Raw genomic sequence first — 22,332 nt, 5'->3', positions numbered from 1 at the left:
AAAAAAATTATTTGAACATAAAAAATTAAAAAATACACCTAAAAAATTAAAAAATACTTCAATTAAATTTATTTTTTAAAAGACTTGAATTGTTGAGTGTTGAACATAATGATTTTTTTAAAAAAAATTTTGAACTGAATTTTTTTTTTTTAAGTTTGAACAAAATTAAAAAAAAAAAAGGGCTTGAACTTAATTTTTTTTTGTTTAAAAAACAATTAAGTTGCCTACGTATCCTCTTGGGGTTTAGAGGAATCAAAGCCCACGTAGTTCTTACTTACCTTATATCAATTTCACCCCTTTTTACCTTAATCGCTATTTGCACCACCGGTTGATGTTCCCGTTGAGGACCCATCGTATAAATCAAATAAATCTTCATTTTCTTTTGGATTTTCTTGGGCTCTTAGTTCGGCTTTGGTCCAATCATCCACGCACGCTTGTGCTTCTAATGAATCGGGTGTCATACGGGATCGTGTTTCATCAAGTATGTTACCTCCTTGACTAAAAGCTTGTTCAACCGCAACAGTGGAGACCGGAGCTGCTAAAATTTGTTTTGCAAGTAAAGAAAGAATTGGAAAAGTATTTGCGTGACGACTCCACCAATCTAAAATTGAAAAATCTGCATCTGCATAATTATCACCAAACTCAAAAGAAATTGTTAGATAATTGTCAAATTCAGAAACAGAACTGGATTCCCTTGTTCTTTTTTATCTTTGCAATAAAACTTGTTGAGCAACATCAACACCACTTACCCTTTGTGTTGAAAATTGTGGAATATTAGATTGAGAAGAAGTAGAAATAGAAGTAGATGAACTAGAAACTTGAACAAATTCATTATATAATTGCATAATATTTTGTTTAACTTCATGCACTAGTACATTTATATTAACATTATCTTCTACATCAAGATTTAATACGTCATAATAAATAGTCAAATAATCACATAAAATATCCATTCTACATCTAGGATCAAATACAATAGCAACAAGATAAAGAGGTGGTATATTTTTAAAATAAGATAACCATTTTTTTTTCATTGAAAAAATACAATCTTTTAATAAATCATCATTTTGAAATTCTTGTAGTGCAGTAACAATATTAATACACATAGGTAAAAATAAATTAGATGTGGGATAATAAACTCCACTAAATTTATAGGTAGCATCATTAAAAATTTTTAAAATATCTAAAATTTTTGCACAAATCTCCCAATTTTGTGGATATAAATTAATATCCTCAATATTATTAGTAACAAAAAAACATAATAATTCTTTATAAGAAAAAGACTCGTTTAGTAATTCATATGTTGAATTCCAACGAGTTGGGACATCCCTTGGAAAACGTTTTGGTCTTTTATTATTTTCTTTACAAAATTTAGCCCAACTTTTCATCACTTGGGGATGTGTCCATAAATATGAAATAGCTTTTTTAATTGGAGAAATAAAAGAATCAAGAATTTTCAAACCATCTTGTACACATAAATTTAAAACATGGCATGCACATCTTATATGAAAAAATTTACCACCAATATTTGGTTCACAAATTTTTTTAAGTTCAATAATTGATCTAGTATTTGCAGAAGCATTATCAAATGAAATAGAAAAATTTTTTTTTGTCAACCTATATTCATCTAAAATTGAAACAATTACTCTATAAATATTAATTGCAGTATGTTTATCATCAAAAACACGAAAACCAATAATTCTTTTTTGAATTTTCCAATCATCATCAATCCAATGACATGTAATACCCATATAAGAATGCATTTGCCAATGATCACTCCAAACATCACAACAAATTGAAACACGAATTTTCAATTGAGAAAATAAAAGTTCTAACTCTTTTTTTCCTTTGTTATATAAAGAAATAATAGTTCGTTTTACAGTATTTCTTGGTACTCTTTTAGCACAAGGATTTAAAGCTTTTTGACAATAATTATTAAAACCTAATTTTTCACCAAAACTAAAAGATAAATGTTCCATAGAAATCATTTTTGCTAATTCTTCTTTTTGTATTTTATCAGAATATTTAAATAAAGAAAGGTTAGAAGCGTACCCGGAAATTTGTTGTTGAGACCGATCAACTCCTATTTTTGTTGGATGTTTTGCCTCCAAATGCTTCCAAAATGATCCATAGCCGCCCGCTTGTTTAAATTTATAAGATTTTCCACAATAATTGCAAATTACATCGTACATTTTCTCACCTTTGAATTTTTTTGTGAAATGAATGGAGAATATGTCGGAACTTTGTCTTGCTCTTCTAACAATTTTTGCTCGTTGCTCTTGCTCTTGCTCTTCATCTTCTTGAAATTGCTCATTAAATTCGGATTCTTGAGTTGGAATATCCAAATTTTCATTTGGAAAACCTTCAAAATTAAATTGGTCGGGAATCATATCATAGATGTCGTTTGTAGGGATAGATGATTCTCCAATTTTTCCCTTGCCCTTACCCGAATTTGAGTTTCCTCCACTTGCCATTATATGATAATAAAATATAATTTGGAAAATTGAATAAAAAAAATTAGAGAGAATAATTACTTAATAAGAGATATTGTAGAGTAGAGAAGAATAAATGAATAATATAGAGTAGAGTGTAGTATATTGTAGAGAGAGTAAGTAGAGAGTGTAGTATATTGTAGAGAGAGTAAGTAGAGAGAGTTGAGATTTTTTTGTAATGAATTTGTAAATAAAATGAGGTATTTATAATAAATCCAAAAATTCATTTTTCCAAAAATACCCTTAAAACTAGCCGTTATATAGCCGTTTATGGCTGTTGGGAGGGGTAATTAAGACATTTCACAAAAAAAAAAAAATCAAAAATCTGACAGTTACAACGGCTAGAACCGCCGGTTCGAACCGGCGGTTCTAACCGGCCGGAGAACCGGCGGTTCCAGTCCGGTTCTGACCGGTTCTCTGGAACCGCCGGTTCTGGTTCCTCATTTGCAGGAACCGGAACCGAACTGGATTTTTTCGGTTCCGGTTTCGGTTCGTCCCGATTCCGGTTCTCACCGGTTCCGGGCCGGTTCGAACCGACGGTTCCGGTTCCCGGAACCGTAATTTGGCCATGCCTACTTAAATGACAATTACTTCTATTTCACATCACCAGTAGTTGATCCTAGGACAGTAATAATAGTTCGACGCTATACATTGCATTCTTCCTAGTAATCAAGCCCTTTGCTCTTTTTGTAATGGTGAAATTGAATCACATCTCCATTTATTTCTCTTATGCCCTCTCTCTTGGCAGCTATGGAACAAATGCCTACCTTGGTGGGGTTACTTGTTTTGTTTCTCAAACAATTTTTTGGATCATCTAAAATAATATAATTTAAAATACAAAATGCTAATATATGTTTTAAATACTAATTAAATATAATATTAATATGGAATAAAGCTCAATTTGCCGTGAACTTGAGACAACATACAATTTGTCCAAAAATTAATTTTTGTAGAATTTACCTCTTGAACTTGTACCAAAACAACAAAATGGCCAATTTTTAAGAAAAATTTTTTTATATAGTCTTACCTAAGAAAAATTACTTAAAATTGGAAAAAAAAATTATTTAAAAATATAACAATAATTATAAAGGTTTATAGTATTTGATTTAAAAATAATTTAACAAGTATTTAATTTAAAAAATTAAAGAATTATAAAGGTATTTGATTATATTGAAATTTTTTGTTAGAAAAATATTCAGTATTTTTTTGTATGATTATTTTTTTAAAATTATATTTAGATTGAATATTTAATTACTTTTTAATCATATTTGATTTATATCAATTAATTTATTTTTTGAAATAAAAATTGGGCATTTTATACTTTTGGTGCAAGTTCAAGGTGCAAATTGTAAAAAAATTAATTTTTGGGCAAATGTATGTTGTGTCAAAGTTTAGAGGGCAAATTAATCCTTATTCCTATTAATATTCCACATAATTTTTTTTGTACATATGTAGGTTACATAATAGGGATTGAAATGACTCGAACTTTTTAGAATACACGAGAAACTTAATCAGACCACATATGATTTTCATTGCACATAATTTTTTACTGTTAAGAATAATACTCATTTTCTTGGAAATTATATTTTCAAGTTGGCTTTTACTAAAATATAGAATTCTACGATTCTTTATAGATATAGAAACTCTCTTTGCATGCCATTTGGACATGCTAATTTGCTAGGCAGGTCATGAGATTATCTATTTTTTTCTTTTTAAACTTTTAGAAAACCATTTTTCTCCTAAAACACATTAAACTTTTCTAAGATTATATTAATTTTTTTTGCAAAACACTAAATTAATTGAAGATATTTCTATTGATTACATGTGAATGCGGATAACTAAAAAATTATTTTAATATAAATAATAATGTACTTGAAATTACTTTAAACACAATAAATAACATTTTAAGATAATTATTTTTGTAAAAAATCTATAAACAATCTTAATATATATTAAAAAAGTTTATAGATATGGGTTACATAATTATAATTAATTCTAATATGAAAATAAATTTTGAAGTTATATTTTTAAAACAATTGGTTATGGTTTTTATGAAGTTTACAAGAAAATTTTAAAAAGCACTAGTATTAAATTTTTAATGAAAAATTAAAATGAGTGTTACAAATTCGATTATTAATCATTATATTTAATAATGCAATTGTTATTATGTGTTCGATTAATCGTATTATTATTTTGAAATCTAAATGATAAACTTATTTTTATATAAGTCAAGTTTATAATAGATAAATTCAAAAAATTAAGTTTTGAATTGTTTTTCGTATATTACAAATAAAATTCAAATTAAACAATTAGAATTACTTCTTGTATTGAGTTTTTAGATGGGCAAAAAAAGTTTGTTATTATAATAATAAATATAATTAAATAATACATGAATAATAAATTATTGGTTTTATAGGTATCAAGTTATTAGAAATTTTTAGATTTAATGGCCCACATTTAGATCGTTTAAATCTAATGAAAAATAACCATTTCTGCGTCTATAGCATCTCTGTACAGTAGTCTTACCCCACAATCAATAAGAATTATTGAAGTCTATATAAAGAGGTGCCATTGCGTTGGTACGCCACACCACAAATATCTTGTTGTAGATTGATAGCCAAAAACCATGGAAGGTCTTACACCAATTCGAGTTACAAATGGAGACGATAAGGAATCTGGGCAACCTTTGAGCCCAGTAGCTCGTACGTTTCATGAGCGGGATTCCAATGTCTACATAATTGTGATCCTGGATTTAAGACTCCAATCAATCCTCATCTTATTAATCCTATCCTGGTCCATAGTTTCCTTAAGCATCCTCGTTTCTCTTGTTTGCATGCAGGTATTCCATTTATAATTTTGCATATCTTTTCATAAATTAATTAATTAATTAAGATCCATTTATAAGTTAACTTTTTACATAATCTCTGCAGAGTTTAACCTTTTGAAACGTTATTTTTTACAATGGTTGGTAACATACCTTTAAACTAGCTTTTAGACAATCGTATTATAGTCCCAATTATTGATCATCAAAACATATACTGTCCTGATTAGTTTGTAGAAGACTATGCCTCCAACTTAAGCAAAACCGCAGTCAGCAAATCTAAACCTTTGTGGGATTTTCATATTCTCAATGTTAAAACCTCTGAAGCAGAATTAATAGCCATTCTTCGCTTCCACCATTCGCTCGGTGATGGAGCCTCTCTCATGTTTCTGTTACTTTCTTGCACTCGAAAAGTGTCGGATCCTGAGTCACTTCCGACATTTCCAACTATGCAGAGAAGGAAGCAAAAAAATGAGGGTTTCTGCAATATTTGGTTAAGTTATGGTTGTTGGTGGTGCTGATTTGGAATACTTTTATCGATGCGGTGACGTTTCTGTTGACTATTTTCTTCTTGGAAGATACCAAGACCCCTCTTAAAGGAACAGTACAATTTGGAACTAATACAAGCAGGTTTGTTCATACAACAATGTCTTTGTATGATTTAAAGCTTGTCAAGAATGCTATGGGCGCTGTAAGTCCAAGCTTGCCAAGAAGGTTGCTCAACCAATGCTATGGGCGCTGTTTAGTTCAATATGCTAGAAAAAGAATAAAAAAAAAAAATTGAGGGCAAAATAATGAAACAAAAATTAATAATCCTATTGGACAACCAATGCAACATTATTACATTATCAGAGAAGTTTTTGGTTTATATATTATTTTTATAAAACTTAATAGCCAACACAAACAACTGAGCAACCGACTTAACAAAATCTCTTGTGCATTTAAATTGACAAATGAGCATACAATTACATTTGCATGGCCCTTATGTCATCATCTTTGCCCTAGCCATGGCAGCATCCTTAATGAGCTTTAAAGATTCTTCGAAATCAGTACATAACTGGTGAGGATTGGGAATTGCATTTTCATCAACTGATAGAACAATTGCCATCTTGTTGAAATAGCTTTGAAAATTTACAGTCAGAGCCTGTGAATATAGTATTGTCAAATATCAATATATATAATTAATAAAATCAGAATCTTAATATTAATTTGTATATTTTTACTAATCAGAACTATTTGAACTCTTAACTGTTGAGAGACGAATTTCACATTGAATAATAGTAAAAGAACCAGTCATTTTGGTTCAAAATTTCTAAATAAAAGTTTTATAGAGATAAAAAAAAAGGAGAAAAGAATATATTGGAATTGATAGAGAGCACTTACATTTGGAAGCCCATAAACTGTAGGAGCTATGAAGCTAATCGAATGACCATAGACAGAACTTTCTTGGGTGGGTCCAGGCAGATTTGAGACAAGTATTGTAGTTTGAGAAAAAATTCTTTGGGCATAAATACTTGCACCCTGTTATAATAATGGAGGAACATATTGCTTTCGATAATAACTTAATGACTAGTAAATTAAATATATAAAATTTGAAAATTTAATTAACTTTAATTAAAATTTAAAAATTAATTTGGTAAAATATAAAATAGTAATTATGTACCTTGATGCCAAAGAAATATGTGAATAGCTTAATAATGGTTCCTGAGGCAATAGCTTCGAAAGAATTCTTCTTCCGGTCCATAGAAGCCTTAGCAGTGCGAAGATAATCAAGTGGGTCGTCTTTAATTGCAATTGTAAAAGGAAAGAGGATAATACCGACGTTATTGCCCACCATATGTTTAGTCTGGGGTAAAGCCTGTACGACAACAAATGGGCTTTCAAGGCATTACATTTTATATATTTAATAATTTTATGTATCCATAACTATTATTCACCTAAAAATACTTGTTTCAAGCCTACTTATCCGTATCAATCCTATCATTTAAGTAGATTTTGAGTCTGTTCGACAAAATTATTTATTTTAATAGCTGTTAGTTATTTTAATAACATTTAGCTGTTAACTGTTTGAGTAACTTTTTGTAAAGTACTAGAAGCTAAATATTGTATGAGTTAACTTTTTATAAGACCCTATCTTGACCTCTAGTAACATTAACTGTTAGCTATTTGAGTAGCTTTTCATAAAACTCTACAAGTTATACGTTACATAAATTAACTTTTTATAAGACGCTGCATTGATCTCTAAAAGCTAGTTCAAACGATATATTACCAAACGATATAAAAAATAACATTTAACATTTTGATCAGAGCTACTTAAAAAGTTATTGCCGAATATAGTCTTCAATCGCTTTTAAACGATATAAAAAGTTATTGTTGGACAAAAACACAAAATTACTCTTTATAATTATTATACAATAACACTATTTACCATTTCTTAACCATTCGACAATAATCTCTTATACCACTTCTTAATTATAAAACTCAATAAATAAATGTTAGGATATATATTGATTTCACATTAAATAATAATAATATAAATAACGTGATTATAATGAAATATATATATATATATATCTAAAAGTTTATGTTGAAAAATTTAAACATGCAATCAAGTAGTAAATTTTCTACCTACTTTGAAAGCAAAAGCAAAAAACACAGGATATATAGTTTATTGTTTATGTGTACATCTATTAAACTATGAAACTCAAATTTGATTAAAAAATATATCTAATCAAATCATAAAAATATTAAAAAATATATTAATAAAATTTTTTATCTCTTCTAAATTAAATATTTTAAATTATAATTAAAATAAAATAAATATTTAAAAAATAAATTTGAAAAATAACATACAAAAATATACAAAAATTTTCAAATGACTCATTATCATATATATTTTTTAAAAATAAAATTTAAAAAATAAATCTTAAAATTTTAAAATAATTATTATCTATATATATATTTATTAAAATAATAATTTTAATAAATCATATCTAGTCAATTAATAAAATATAATTTTTTAATCGATTATGATTAAAATTATTTTAAAATATTTCAAATTTCATTTAAAATGCTATTGAAAATCTCATCATTCTCACGTTAATAATTTATTTCAACATTAAATGTCAACGGCAGGCAACGATCGATATAATTTTTTTTTTTTTTTTAAATAAAGTATTAATCTCGAAGAATAGAAGAACTCACATGGATCCCCATCTTGAAGGACACAGGTACCGCAGCCCTAACGTGGAGGCCTTTTGGAAGATTATTCTCCTTCTCTGTTGCTCTATCATTATCACCTGTGTCACCGGGCATGCGTGGATATAATAATGAATTTTTACAAGGGTAAATTATTATGAAATGTCTGAGGTTTACTGAAATTACTGCTTTATCCATATTATTCGAAAAATTTACTGTAAAATCGCGGAGGTTTAGTCCCTATTTAGTTTTTTGGTCCAAAATTATTACTTTTATCATTAAATACCCAATAATATTTGACTATTTAGTCCCTCATATTTAATATATTAATATTCTTTTGTCTCCCGCATTTACTATTGAATTGCTATAGAAGAAAATGTAGTTGAATAGTACCAAATTTCACTACTTTAGTGACTTCAGAATAATTGTTCAAATATTAGCAATGAAATAGTAATTTTGGTCAAACTTCAAGGACTTTATAGTAATTTAATTCGTTTCAATGGTCAAATATCTTATTTAAGTATATTGAACTTAGGGATGGAACTATATTAAAATATTGTTAATTAAACAGATATAAAATTTTAAGGAATCAATGCCGCAAGGCATAGAGATAGGGGTGAACATTTTGACAATTCATTCTATTTGAATAAAATCTTTCATTGAAAATTTTTTAACTTAATCGAATTAATTTTTTAGTCGGACATGAAAAGACATATGGTAGGATCGTAACCATATAATACTATCCTAATATAAATTAAAATAAAATAAAAATTTGCACAAAAAAAAAATTAAAATTTTAAGAATTTTAATGGACAAAAATGACCCCTAAGCCTCAACGTAATTATGCCTTAGAACAAACTAATGTATATATAAGCATATATGGAAAAGGAGCCCTTACCGTATAGCCTGTTGAGGTAACGAGATAAACTTGCTTGTAGTACGGCCATCATAACATCGTTAATAGTCTATAAATAAATTAGCCAAAGAAGAAGGAAAAATAATTAAAAATTATTTTAGTTAATTAATTTAACCTTATTGATGAGTAACTAGGATTCTAATTTCAGAACCGGATCATATAAAAATACTTTCTCTTGAAAAATTAACACAAAAGCAAAACAATTTCAAGAACTTGAAATTTATAATAAAAGACTAAATCAAATTATGATGTACTTATCAAATCACTTACATAGTTGGTGGCAGTTTTCACCAATTTGATGTCGTCCAAACTAACAATTTTGTAAACAATGCGCTTGCTAGATGATTCGCCCCACATAGAATTTGTGATAGGTGTTTTTGTATCCTTGAAGAACAATAATGTTGCAATCAACATAATAACATCAACCATACTATTCCAATAAAATCGAAACATCAACCAAAACTTGCGAAGATAACTCAAATTATTCTGCTCTTCATATTTCTCCTTCTTCTTCTTCACTGGAAAGGATGGAGTTGCCTCTGGATCAGAAACTTTACGAGCTGAAGAAAGTAAAAGAGAAACGAGAGAGAATCCATCGCCGAGAGAGTGATGAACGCGAACAATGCAAACAGATTCAGCGTCATCAGTTTTAAGATTTAGGATATGAACATCCCATAAAGGCTTTGAAATGTCCAAATTTGTTTTGCTTAAATTAGAGATGTAATCTTCTAAGAATGTTTGTGGTGATAACTCCATGTCTTGGTTGAGCTCTGGGACTATGACATGATCTTCCACATTCACACTTGTTCTTACACATTTCATCTTCCCATCTTTGTCATCAGCAACCTGAATTTGTTTTCCAATTAAATTTTGATCAATATCAAAATCTTGCAATTATATACATAAAGTTGAACTCGAATCTCAACTTAATGTTAGCATGTATATATATAGCAATATAATAGAATTGAGTAAATAATAATAATAATTAAAACAGAAAATATTTTATATTTTATAAGGAGATATGGATATTAATTTATTTTTAATAAAATTTTTTTATAAATAATATTTTTGTTTCATGACGTCCAATTTCACATCACTTTTTAACCTACAAACGCCCCGGGTAAAATTTTAAAATTTTATTTTAATATATTCGATATGGGTTTTCTATTTAAATACTTATATTTGATCCTTCCAAGCTTATATCTTGTGTTCCCTTGCTGTTTTTAGCAACCGCAAATAAAATTATTATTAAAATTTAGATTCTTACATGCAATGTTGTTGAATTTACTCACTTTTTTATTTTCAACTGCAAATAATAGTATTTAATATGTATTTTTATGAAGTTTAAGGATCTCTTATCAAATAAGCTATTTTAATTTAGTTTATCATATTAGCACATGTTTTTATTAGAATTGCTTATGCGGAGCCAATCTATATAGACCAACCCATAGATTAAATCAACAGAGTATTTCTCATAATTTACTAAAAAAAAAAAAAGGGGATAAAGTGAGACCACTTTTAAAAAAATATATATTTTAATTGATTTGATCTATGTATAAATTGATTTGATCTATGTATAAATCTGTAAATCAAATCTAAGCAATTCGGATCTTTTTTCGTATTAAATTAATACATAAAAGAAAAGAAAAAATAAAGGAAACTTTAGAGAATAATAAAAAAATGATTATACATGGATAGACGGGGTTATGGCTCCACCCATAGATTAAACTAATGAAAGTAGAAATTTTTTAAAAATAATTTTTACGTAGTTATTTTATTTCTTACTATATGGTTAGAAATACCTTTATTTTAATAAAATTCCTACTTTTTAGTATATGAGTAGAGCAATAAACACAGTCTAAACAAGTCAATCACGATAAAAAAAATAAAAATACAGAAGACCTAAGTAAAGCTTCTTTTATGTTTTAATCACTTTGCCATTTGATTCTTGTGACTAAAGGTCTCCCTATTGAAATTTTCGTTTGACCGAATGATATTTTTTTTTTTTCTTTTGTTTCTTTTTGGTACACATATAACTTTTTCAATTGACCTCTTTTAAAGTTCTGAATAAGCTCTATTATTATAGTTTATCATATATTAATTCCGAAAATTTTTTTTCCTCTATATGCGATTGTGCGCACACCTTTAGATCAAACTAATGAAAATAAAAATTTTTTAAAACCAATTTTTACTTAATTAGTTTTTTTAGAATATGGTCAGAAATACCCTTATTTCAATAAAATTCTTACTTTTAGTATATAAGTAGAGCAATATACATGGTCTAAATAAGTCAATCACAATAAAAAAAATAAAAACACTGAAGACCTAAGTGAAGTTTCTTTTATATTTTAACTACTTTGCAATTTGATTCTTGTGACTAAAGGTTTCTCCTATTGAAACTTTCGTTTGACCGAATGATTTTTTTTTTCTTTTGTTTCGTTTTGATACACATATATCTTTTTCAATTGACCTCTTTTAAAGTTCTGAATAAACTCTTTTTATTATATTTTATTATATATTAATCCCGAAAAATTTTTTTCCTCTGTATGCGACTACCATACATCTTTAGATCAAACTAATAAAAATAGAAATTTTTTAAAAACAATTTTTACTTAGTTATTTTTTTTTAGTATATGGTTAGAAATACTATTATTTCAATAAAATTCCTACTTTTAGTATATGAGTAGATCAATAAACACGGTCTAAACAAGTCAATGACAATAAAAATATAAAAATACTGAAGACCTAAGTGAAATTTCTTTTATGTTTTAACCACTTAGCCATTTGATTCTTGTGACTAAAGTTTCCCTAATTGAAACTTTCGTTTGACCGAATGAATTTTTGTTTCTTTTGTTTCTTTTTGATACACATATATATATCTTTTTCAATTGACCTCTTTTAATGTTCTGAATAAAGTCTATTTATTATAATTTATTATATATTAATCCCAAATTTTTTTTTCCTCTGTACGCAATTGCTCACACACCTTTAGATCAAACTAATGAAAATAGAAATTTTTTAAAAACAATTTACTTCTTTTTTTTTAGTATATGGTCAGAAATACCCTTATTTTAATAAAATTCCTACTTTTAGTATATGAGTAGAGCTATAAACACAGTCTAAACAAGTCAATCACAATAAAAAAAATAAAAATACTAAAGACCTAAGTGAATTTTTTTTAAAAAATTTTTTAACCACTTTGCCATTTGATTCTTGTGATTAAAGGTTTCCCCTATTTAAACTTTCGTTTGATCGTACACGCAATGGCGGATCTATGTTATAGAAAGGGGTCGATTGATTTTTTTTCTTTTATTTCTTTTTGATACACATGTATCTTTCTCAATTGACCTCTCTTAGAGTTATGAATAAACTCTATTTATTATAGTTTATTATATATTAATCCGGAAAAATTTTTTTCCTCTGTAATCGACTGCGCACACACTCTATTATTTCAATGAAATTCCTACTTTTAGTATATGAGTAGAGCAATAAACACAGTCTAAACAAGTGAATCATAATAAAACAAATAAAAATACGGAAGACCTAAGTGAAGCTTCTTTTTTGCTTTAACCACTTTGCCATTTGATTCTTGTGACTAAAGGTTTCCCCTATTGAAACTTTCGTTTGATTGAATGATTTTTTGTCTTTTGTTTCTTTTTGATACGCATATCTTTTTCAATTGACATCTTTTTAAGTTCTGAATAAACTCTATTTATTATGGTTTATTATATATTAATCCCGAAAAATTTTTTTCTTCTGCACGCGACTACTCACACACCTTTAGATCAAACTAATGAAAATAGAGATTTTTTAAAAACAATTTTTACTTAGTTATTTTTTAGTATATAGTCATAAATACCCTTATTTCAATAAAATTCCTACTTTAGTATATGAGTAGAGCAATAAACATGGTCTAAACAAGTCCATCACAATAAAAAAAATAAAAATATTGAAGACCTAAGTGAAGATTTTTTTATGTTTTAACCACTTTGCCATTTGATTCTTGTGATCAAACGTTTCCCCTATTTAAACTTTCGTTTGACCATACACGCAATGGCGGATCTATGTTATAGAAAGGGGTTATAGTTTACACATGTAACTTTCTTTTATTTCTTTTTGATACACATGTATCTTTTTCAATTGACCTCTTTTAAAGTTCTGAATAAAGTCTATTTATTATAGTTTAATATATATTAATCCTAAAAAATTTTTTTCCTCTGTAATCGACTGCGCACACACCTTTAGATCAAACTAATGAAAATAGAAATTTTTTAAAAACAATTTATAATTAGTTTTTTTTTTTTAGTATATGGTTAGAAATATGCTTGTTTCGATGAAATTCCTACTTTTAGTATATGAGTAGAGCAATAAACACAGTCTAAACAAGTCAATCACAATAAAAATAAAAATAAAAATACTGGAGACCTGAGTGAAGCTTCCTTTATGTTTTAACCACTTTGCCATTTGATTCTTGGGACTAAAGGTTTCCCCTATTGAAACTTTCATTTGATCGAATGATTTTTTTTTTTTCTTTTGTTTCTTTTTGGTACACATATCTTTTTCAATTGATGTCTTTTTAAGTTCTGCATAAACTCTATTTATTATAGTTTATTATATATTAATTCCAAAAAATTCTTTTCCTCTGTACGCGACTGCTCACACACCTTTAGATCAAACTAATGAAAATAGAAATTTTTAAAAACAATTTTTACTTAGTTATTTTTTTAAGTATGTGGTCAGAAATACCCTTATTTCAATAAAATTCCTACTTTTAGTATATGAGTAGAGCTATAAACACGGTCTAAACAAGTCAATCACAATAAAAAAAAATAAAAATACTAATGACCTAAGTTAAGTTTTTTTTTTTTATGTCTTAACCACTTTACCATTTGATTCTTGTGATTAAAAGTTTCCGTTATTTAAACTTTCGTTTGACCGTACATGTAATGGTGAATCACACGCAACAGTGGATCTATGTTATAGAAAGGGGTCGATTGATTTTTTTTTTCTTTTATTTCTTTTTGATACCCATGTATCTTTTTTAATTGACCTCTTTTAAAGTTCTGAATAAACTCTATTTATTATAGTTTCTTATATATTAATTCTGGAAAATTTTTTCCCTCTGTAATCGACTACACACACACCTTTAGATCAAACTAATGAAAATAGAAATTTTTTAAAAAAAGTTTTTAATTAGTTTTTTTTTTTTTACTATATGGTCAGAAACACCCTTATATCAATGAAATTCCTACTTTTAGTATATGAGCAGAGCAATAAACACGGTTTAAACAAGTCAATCACATTAAAAAAAAAAAAAAAAAAAACTGAAGACCTAAGTGAAGCTTCTTTTATGTTTTAACCACTTTGCCATTTGATTCTTGTGACTAAAGGTTTCCCCAAATGATTTTTTTTTTCTTTTGTTTCTTTTGGATACACATGTCTCTTTTAATTGATGTCTTTTTAAGTTCTTAATAGACTCTATTTATTATGGTTTATTATATAGTAATCCCGAAAATTTTTTTTCCTCTGTACGCGACTGCTCACACACCTTTAAATCAAACTAATAAAAATAGAAATTTTTTAAAAACAATTTTTACTTAGTTATGTTTTTTAGTATATGGTCAGAAATATCCTTATTTCAATAAATTTCTTACTTTTATTATATGAGTAGAGCTATAAATACGGTCTAAACAAGTCAATGACAATAAAAAAATAAAAATACTAAAGACTTAAGTGAAGTTTTTTTTTATGATTTAACCACTTTGCCATTTGATTCTTGTGATTAAAGGTTTTACCTATTTAAATTTTCGTTTGACCGTACATGTAATTGTGGATCTATGTTATAGAAAGGGATCGACTGATTTTTTTTTTCTTTTATTTCTTTTTGATACAAATGTATCTTCTTCAATTGACCTCTTTTATAGTTCTGAATAAACTCTATTTATTATAGTTTATTATATATTAATCCCAAAAAAATTTTTTTCCTCTGTAATCGACTGCGCACACACCTTTAGATCAAACTAATAAAAATAGAAATTTTTTAAAAACAATTTTTACTTAGTTATTTTTTTCAGTATATGGTCAAAAATACCCTTATTTCAATAAAATTCCTACTTTTAGTATATGAGTAGAGCCATAAGCACGGTCTAAACAAGTCAATCACAATAAAAAAAAATAAAAATACTGAAGACCTAAGTGAAGCTTCTTTTATGTTTTAACCACTTTGCCATTTGATTCTTGTGACTAAAGGTTTCTCCTATTGAAACTTTCGTTTGATCGAATGTTTTTTTTTTCTTTTGTTTCTTTTTGACACACATATCTTTTTCAATTGATGTCTTTTTAAGTTCTGAATAAACTCTATTTATTATGGTTTATTTTATATTAATTCCAAAAAGTTTTTTTTGCTCTGTACGCGACTGCTCACACACCTTTAGATCAAGCTAATAAAAATAGAAATTTTTTAAAAATAATTTTACTTGGTTATTTTTTTTAGTATATGGTCAGAAATACCCTTATTTCAATAAAATTCTTACTTTTAATATATGAGTAGAGCAATAAACAGGGTTTAAACAAGTCCATCACAATAAAAAAAATAAAAATTCTGAAGACCTATGTGAAGTTTTGTTTATGTTTTAACCGCTTTGCCATTTGATACTTGTGATTAAAGGTTTTCCCTATTTAAACTTTTGTTTGGCCGTACATGCAATGGCGGATCTATGTTATAGAAAGGGGTCGATTGATTTTTTTTTTTCTTTTATTACTTTTTGATAAACATGTATCTTTTTCAATTGACCTCTTTTAAAGTTCTAAATAAACTCTATTTATTATAGTTTATTATATATTAATCCCAAAAAATTTTTTCCCTCTGGAATCTACTGCGCACACACCTTTAGGTCAAACTAATGAAAATAGAAATTTTTTCAAAACAATTTTGAATTAGTTATTTTTTAGTATATGGTCAAAAATACCCTTGTTTCGATGAAATTCTTACTTTTAGTATATGAGTAGAGCAATAAACACGGTCTAAACTAGTCAATCACAATAAAAGAAATGAAAATACTGAAGACCTAAGTAATGCTTCTTTTATGTTTTAACCGCTTTGCCATTTGATTCTTGTGGCTAAAGGTTTCGCCTATTGAAGCTTTCATTTGATCGAATGATTTTTTTTTTCTTTTGTTTCTTTTTGATACACATATCTTTTTCAATTGACGTCTTTTTAAGTTCTGAGTAAACTCTATTTATTATCGTTTATTATATATTAACATTGAAATTTTTTTTTTCCTATGTGCGCCACTGCACACACGCCTTTTGATCAAACTAATGAAAATAGAAATTTTTTAAAAACAAAATATAATTAGTTTTTTTTTTAGTATATGGTCAGAAATACCCTTATTTCAATAAAATTCCTACTTTTAGTATATAAGTAGAGCAATGAACACGGTCTAAACAAGCCAATCACAATAAAAAAAATAAAAAAACTGAAGACCTAAGTAAAGTTTCTTTTATGTTTTAACCACTTTGCGATTTGATTCTTGTGACTAAAGGTTTCCCCTATTGAAACTTTCATTTGACCGAATGATTTTTTTTTTTCTCTTTTGTTTCTTTTTGATACACATATATCCTTTTCAATTGACCTCTTTCAAAGTTCTGAATAAACTCTATTTATTATAGTTTATTATATATTAATCTCGAAAAATTTTTTTCGTCTGTATGTGACTGCGCACACACCTTTGGATCAAACTAATGAACATAGAAATTTTTTGAAAACAATTTTAACTTAGTTATTTTTTTTTAGTATATGGTCAAAAATACCCTTATTTCAATAAAATTCCTACTTTTAATATATGAGTAGAGCAATAATAACGGTCTGAACAAGTCAATCACAATAAAAATATAAAAATACTGAAGGCCTAAGTGAAATTTCTTTTATGTTTTAACCACTTTGCCATTTGATTCTTGTGACTAAAAGTTTCCCCTATTGAAACTTTCGTTTGACCGAATGATATTTTTTTTCTTTTGTTTCTTTTTGATACACATATATCTTTTTCAATTGTTATCTTTTAAAGTTCTGAATAAACTCTATTTATTATAGTTTATTATATATTAATTCCAAAAAATTTTTTTCCTCCGTACGTGACTGCTCACACACCTTTAGATCAAACTAATGAAAATAGAAATTTTTTAAAAATAATTTTACTTGGTTATTCTTTTTACTATATGGTCAGAAATACCCTTATTTCAATAAAATTCCTACTTTTAGTATATGAGTAGAGCAATCAACAGGGTTTAAACAAGTCCATCACAATAAAAATTCTGAAGACCTATGTGAAGTTTTTTTTTATGTTTTAACCACTTTGCCATTTGATACTTGTGATTAAAGGTTTTCCCTATTTAAACTTTCGTTTGACCGTACACGCAATGGCGGATCTATGTTATAGAAAGGGCTCGATTGATTTTTTTTTTTTTTTTTGATACACATAACTTTTTCAATTGACCTCTTTTCAAGTTATGAATAAACTCTATTTATTATAGTTTATTTTATATTAATCTCAAAAAATTTTTTTCCTCTGTATGCGACTGTACATACACCTTTAGATCAAACTAATAAAAATAGAAATTTTTTGAAAACAATTTTTACTTAGTTATTTTTTTTAGTATATAGTCAGAAATACTCTTATTTCAATAAAATTCCTACTTTTAATATATGAGTAGAGCAATAATAACGGTCTGAACAAGTCAATCACAATAAAAATATAAAAATACTGAAGGCCTAAGTGAAATTTCTTTTATGTTTTAACCACTTTGCCTTTTGATTCTTGTGACTAAAAGTTTCCCCTATTGAAACTTTCGTTTGACGGAATGATATTTTTTTTCTTTTGTTTCTTTTTGATACACATATATCTTTTTCAATTGATATCTTTTAAAGTTCCGAATAAACTCTATTTATTATATTATTATATATTAATCCCAAAAAAATTTTTTCCTCTGTACGTGACTATTCACACACCTTTAGATCAAACTAATGAAAATAGAAATTTTTTTAAAATAATTTTACTTGGTTATTTTTTTAGTATATGGTCAGAAATAGCCTTATTTCAATAAAATTCATACTTTTAGTATATGAGTAGAGCAATAAACAGGTTTAAACAAGTCCATCACAATAATAATAAAAAAAAAATTCTGAAGACCTATGTGAAGTCTTTTTTATGTTTTAACCACTTTGCCATTTGATACTTGTGATTAAAGGTTTTCCCTATTTAAACTTTCGTTTGACTGTATACGCAATGGCAGATCTATGTTATAGAAAGGGCTCGATTGATTTTTTTTTTTTGATACACATATATATTTTTCAATTGACCTCTTTTCAAGTTCTGAATAAACTCCATTTATTATAGTTTATTTTATATTAATCCCAAAAAAATTTTTTCCTCTGTATGCGACTGCACATACACCTTTCGATCAAACTAATGAAATAGAAATTTTTTGAAAACAATTTTTACTTAGTTATTTTTTTTTTAGTATATGGTCAGAAATACCCTTATTTCAATAAAATTCCTACTTTTAATATATGAGTAGAGCAATAATCACGGTCTGAACAAGTCAATCACAATAAAAATATAAAAATACTGAAGGCCTAAGTGAAATTTCTTTTATGTTTTAACCACTTTGCCATTTGTTCTTGTGACTAAAAGTTTCCCCTATTGAAACTTTTAATCGAATGATATTTTTTTTCTTTTGTTTCTTTTTGATACACATATATCTTTTTCAATTGATATCTTTTAAAGTTCCGAATAAACTCTATTTATTATAGTTTATTATATATTAATCCCAAAAAATTTTTTTCCTCTGTACGTGACTGTTCACACACCTTTAGATCAAACTAATGAAAATAGAAATTTTTTTAAAATAATTTTACTTGGTTATTTTTTTTAGTATATGGTCAGAAATACCCTTATTTCAATAAAATTCCTACTTTTAGTATATGAGTAGAGCAATAAACAGGGTTTAAACAAGTCCATCACAATAAAAAAAATAAAAATTCTGAAGACCTATGTGAAGTTTTTTTAATGTTTTAACCACTTTGCCATTTGATACTTGTGATTAAAAGTTTTCCCTATTTAAACTTTCATTTGACCGTACACGCAATGGCGGATCTATGTTATAGAAAGGGCTCGATTGATTCTTTTTTTTGATACACATATATCTTTTTCAATTGACCTCTTTTCAAGTTCTGAATAAACTCTATTTATTATAGTTTATTTTATATTAATCCCAAAAAATTTTTTTCCTCTGTATGCGACTGTACATACACCTTTAGATCAAACTAATGAAAATAGAAATTTTTTGAAAACAATTTTTACTTAGTTATTTTTTTTAGTATATGGTCAGAAATACTCTTATTTCAATAAAATTCCTACTTTTAATATATGAGTAGAGCAATAATAACGGTCTGAACAAGTCAATCACAATAAAAAATATAAAAACACTGAAGGCCTAAGTGAAATTTCTTTTATGTTTTAACCACTTTGCCATTTGATTATTGTGACTAAAAATTTCCCCTATTGAAACTTTCGTTTGACCGAATGATATTTTTTTTCTTTCGTTTCTTTTTGATACACATATATCTTTTTCAATTGATATCTTTTAAAGTTCCGAATAAACTCTATTTATTATAGTTTATTATATATTAATCTCAAAAAAATTTTTTCCTCCGTACGTGACTGTTCACACACCTTTAGATCAAACTAATGAAAATAGAAATTTTTTTAAAATAATTTTACTTGGTTATTTTTTTAGTATATGGTCAGAAATACCCTTATTTCAATAAAATTCCTACTTTTAGTATATGAGTAGAGCAATAAACAGGGTTTAAACAAGTCCATGACAATAAAAAAAAAAAAAAAAAATTCTGAAGACCTATGTGAAGTTTTTTTAATGTTTTAACCACTTTGCCATTTGATACTTGTGATTAAAGGTTTTCCCCATTTAAACTTTCGTTTGACTGTACACGCAATGGCAGATATATGTTATAGAAAGTGCTCGATTGATTTTTTTTTTTGATACACATATATATTTTTCAATTGACCTCTTTTCAAGTTCTGAATAAACTCCATTTATTATAGTTTATTTTATATTAATTCCAAAAAATTTTTTTCCTCTGTGTGCGACTGCACATACACCTTTAGATCAAACTAATGAAAATAGAAATTTTTTGAAAACAATTTTTACTTAGTTATTTTTTTTAGTATATGGTCAGAAATACCCTTATTTCAATAAAATTTCTACTTTTAATATATGAGTAGAGCAATAATCACGGTCTGAACAAGTCAATCACAATAAAAAATATAAAAATGCTGAAGGCCTAAGTGAAATTTCTTTTATGTTTTAACCACTTTGCCATTTGATTCTTGTGACTAAAAGTTTCCCCTATTGAAACTTTTGACCGAATGATATTTTTTTTCTTTTGTTTCTTTTTGATACACATATATCTTTTTCAATTGATATCTTTTAAAGTTCCGAATAAACTCTATTTATTATAGTTTATTATATATTAATCCCAAAAAATTTTTTTCCTCCGTACGTGACTGTTCACACACCTTTAGATAAAACTAATGAAAATAGAAATTTTTTTAAAATAATTTTACTTGGTTATTTTTTTTAGTATATGGTCAGAAATACCCTTATTTCAATAAAATTCCTACTTTTAGTATATGAGTAGAGCAATAAACAGGATTTAAACAAGTCCATCACAATAAAAAAAATAAAAATTCTGAAGACCTATGTGAAGTTTTTTTAATGTTTTAACCACTTTGCCATTTGATACTTGTGATTAAAAGTTTTCCCTATATAAACTTTCGTTTGACCGTACACGCAATGCGGATCTATGTTATAGAAAGGGGTCGATTGATTTTTTTTTTCTTTTATTCTTTTTGATACGCATGTATCTTTTTCAATTGAGCTCTCTTAAAGTTTTGAATAAACTCTACTTATTATAGTTTATTATATATTAACCCTTAAAAATTGTTTTCCACTATACGCTACTGCGCACACACCTATAATATATTTCAACAATACCAAATAGTTCTAAATTTGTACTTGACAAGATGTAATTAAAATTAAACGTTACCTGCAAGCTACAGAAGCGAGGATTCCTCATCAAATCATGCATCAGGTTATCCTTGACACAGCTAGGGTTGATTCTGTTCTTGAACCCTAAAATGCCCATGACATAGATACCGGATTCCGATCTGTGACTCGCAATAGACCATGGACTCAGAGGTTCTTCTTCTCTCTCTATCGTCTTTTCATCTTCGCGTTCTATGCTTGTTCGGACAGGCTTAAGAGCTTGCATTCTGTTTCTAAGAAAATTTTCCATGAGGCTATTCTATATACCTGGTTGTTACTACTCTGAGTTTGTATATATAACATACGAAAGAATAGTTTGGCTGGACGTTAGGTATACATGCAGTAACTAGTTGTCAAAGTTAGGTTGTGGTGTGTCCCACACACGTGATGAAAAGGAAAAAAAAAAAAAAAAAAGTGAAAGTTCGCAAGCAACTTTGACAAAGATGGAGAGCCGTGATACACGGCTCTCTCATCTTCCTCTCCGATAAAGAGGAGAGGATTTGCCTCCGTTCAATTACACCAACAATAACACCAAGACAGAGAGAGTGAGAGCAATTGTGAGAGAGAAAAATAGAGAGATTATTCAATAAGAAAAATTAAGCTTAATTTTTCGGGTATTCTTGGATAGAGGGTTATGAGGGTATGTAAACACTATTTATTTTTCTCCTATAAAAGATTGGCCGAACTCCGTTATCAAATTGTGTGTTATTATTTTTCTTTTGCTCCCTCGTAAAGGGGATTTTGCGTAATTTTTTTCCAACAACTGGTATCAGAGCCGA

The 22,332-nt window shown here is 27.2% G+C and overlaps 1 protein-coding gene and 1 pseudogene across 1 annotated transcript; one reads left to right on the top strand and one right to left on the bottom strand.

Moving 5' to 3' along the window:
• The first annotated feature begins 5,118 nt into the window (after positions 1–5,118).
• On the top strand, positions 5,119–6,237 carry LOC149493905 (medium-chain-alcohol O-fatty-acyltransferase pseudogene; annotated as a pseudogene).
• Positions 6,120–21,808, bottom strand: LOC105640450 (medium-chain-alcohol O-fatty-acyltransferase). Its single transcript, XM_089725525.1, has 7 exons — positions 21,555–21,808; positions 9,698–10,273; positions 9,410–9,476; positions 8,518–8,612; positions 6,977–7,171; positions 6,697–6,834; positions 6,120–6,457 (listed from the first exon to the last, which is right to left on the bottom strand). The coding sequence occupies exons 1-7, from the start codon at positions 21,801–21,803 to the stop codon at positions 6,296–6,298; spliced, it is 1,482 nt and encodes a 493-aa protein (XP_089581651.1). The 5' UTR covers positions 21,804–21,808; the 3' UTR covers positions 6,120–6,295.
• Positions 21,809–22,332: the final 524 nt, after the last annotated feature.

Source organism: Jatropha curcas, chromosome 9, assembly GCF_041381405.1.
Source record: "Jatropha curcas cultivar XTBG-Jc1 chromosome 9, XTBG_Jcur_1.0, whole genome shotgun sequence".
Classification (NCBI taxonomy): Eukaryota; Viridiplantae; Streptophyta; class Magnoliopsida; order Malpighiales; family Euphorbiaceae; genus Jatropha; species Jatropha curcas.
Note: the sequence above shows the minus strand (reverse complement) of the source record. Positions and strands in the feature narration are given on the sequence as shown.

Coding starts and splice junctions, on each gene's coding strand:
- LOC105640450 (XM_089725525.1), bottom strand. CDS start 21,803: ATGGAAAATTTTCTTAGAAACAGAATGCAAGCTCTTAAGCCTGTCCGA. Junction 6,835..6,976: donor CATATTTCTTTGGCATCAAG/GTACATAATTAC, acceptor TTATTATAACAG/GGTGCAAGTATTTATGCCCA. Junction 6,458..6,696: donor CAGTTTATGGGCTTCCAAAT/GTAAGTGCTCTC, acceptor CTATATTCACAG/GCTCTGACTGTAAATTTTCA.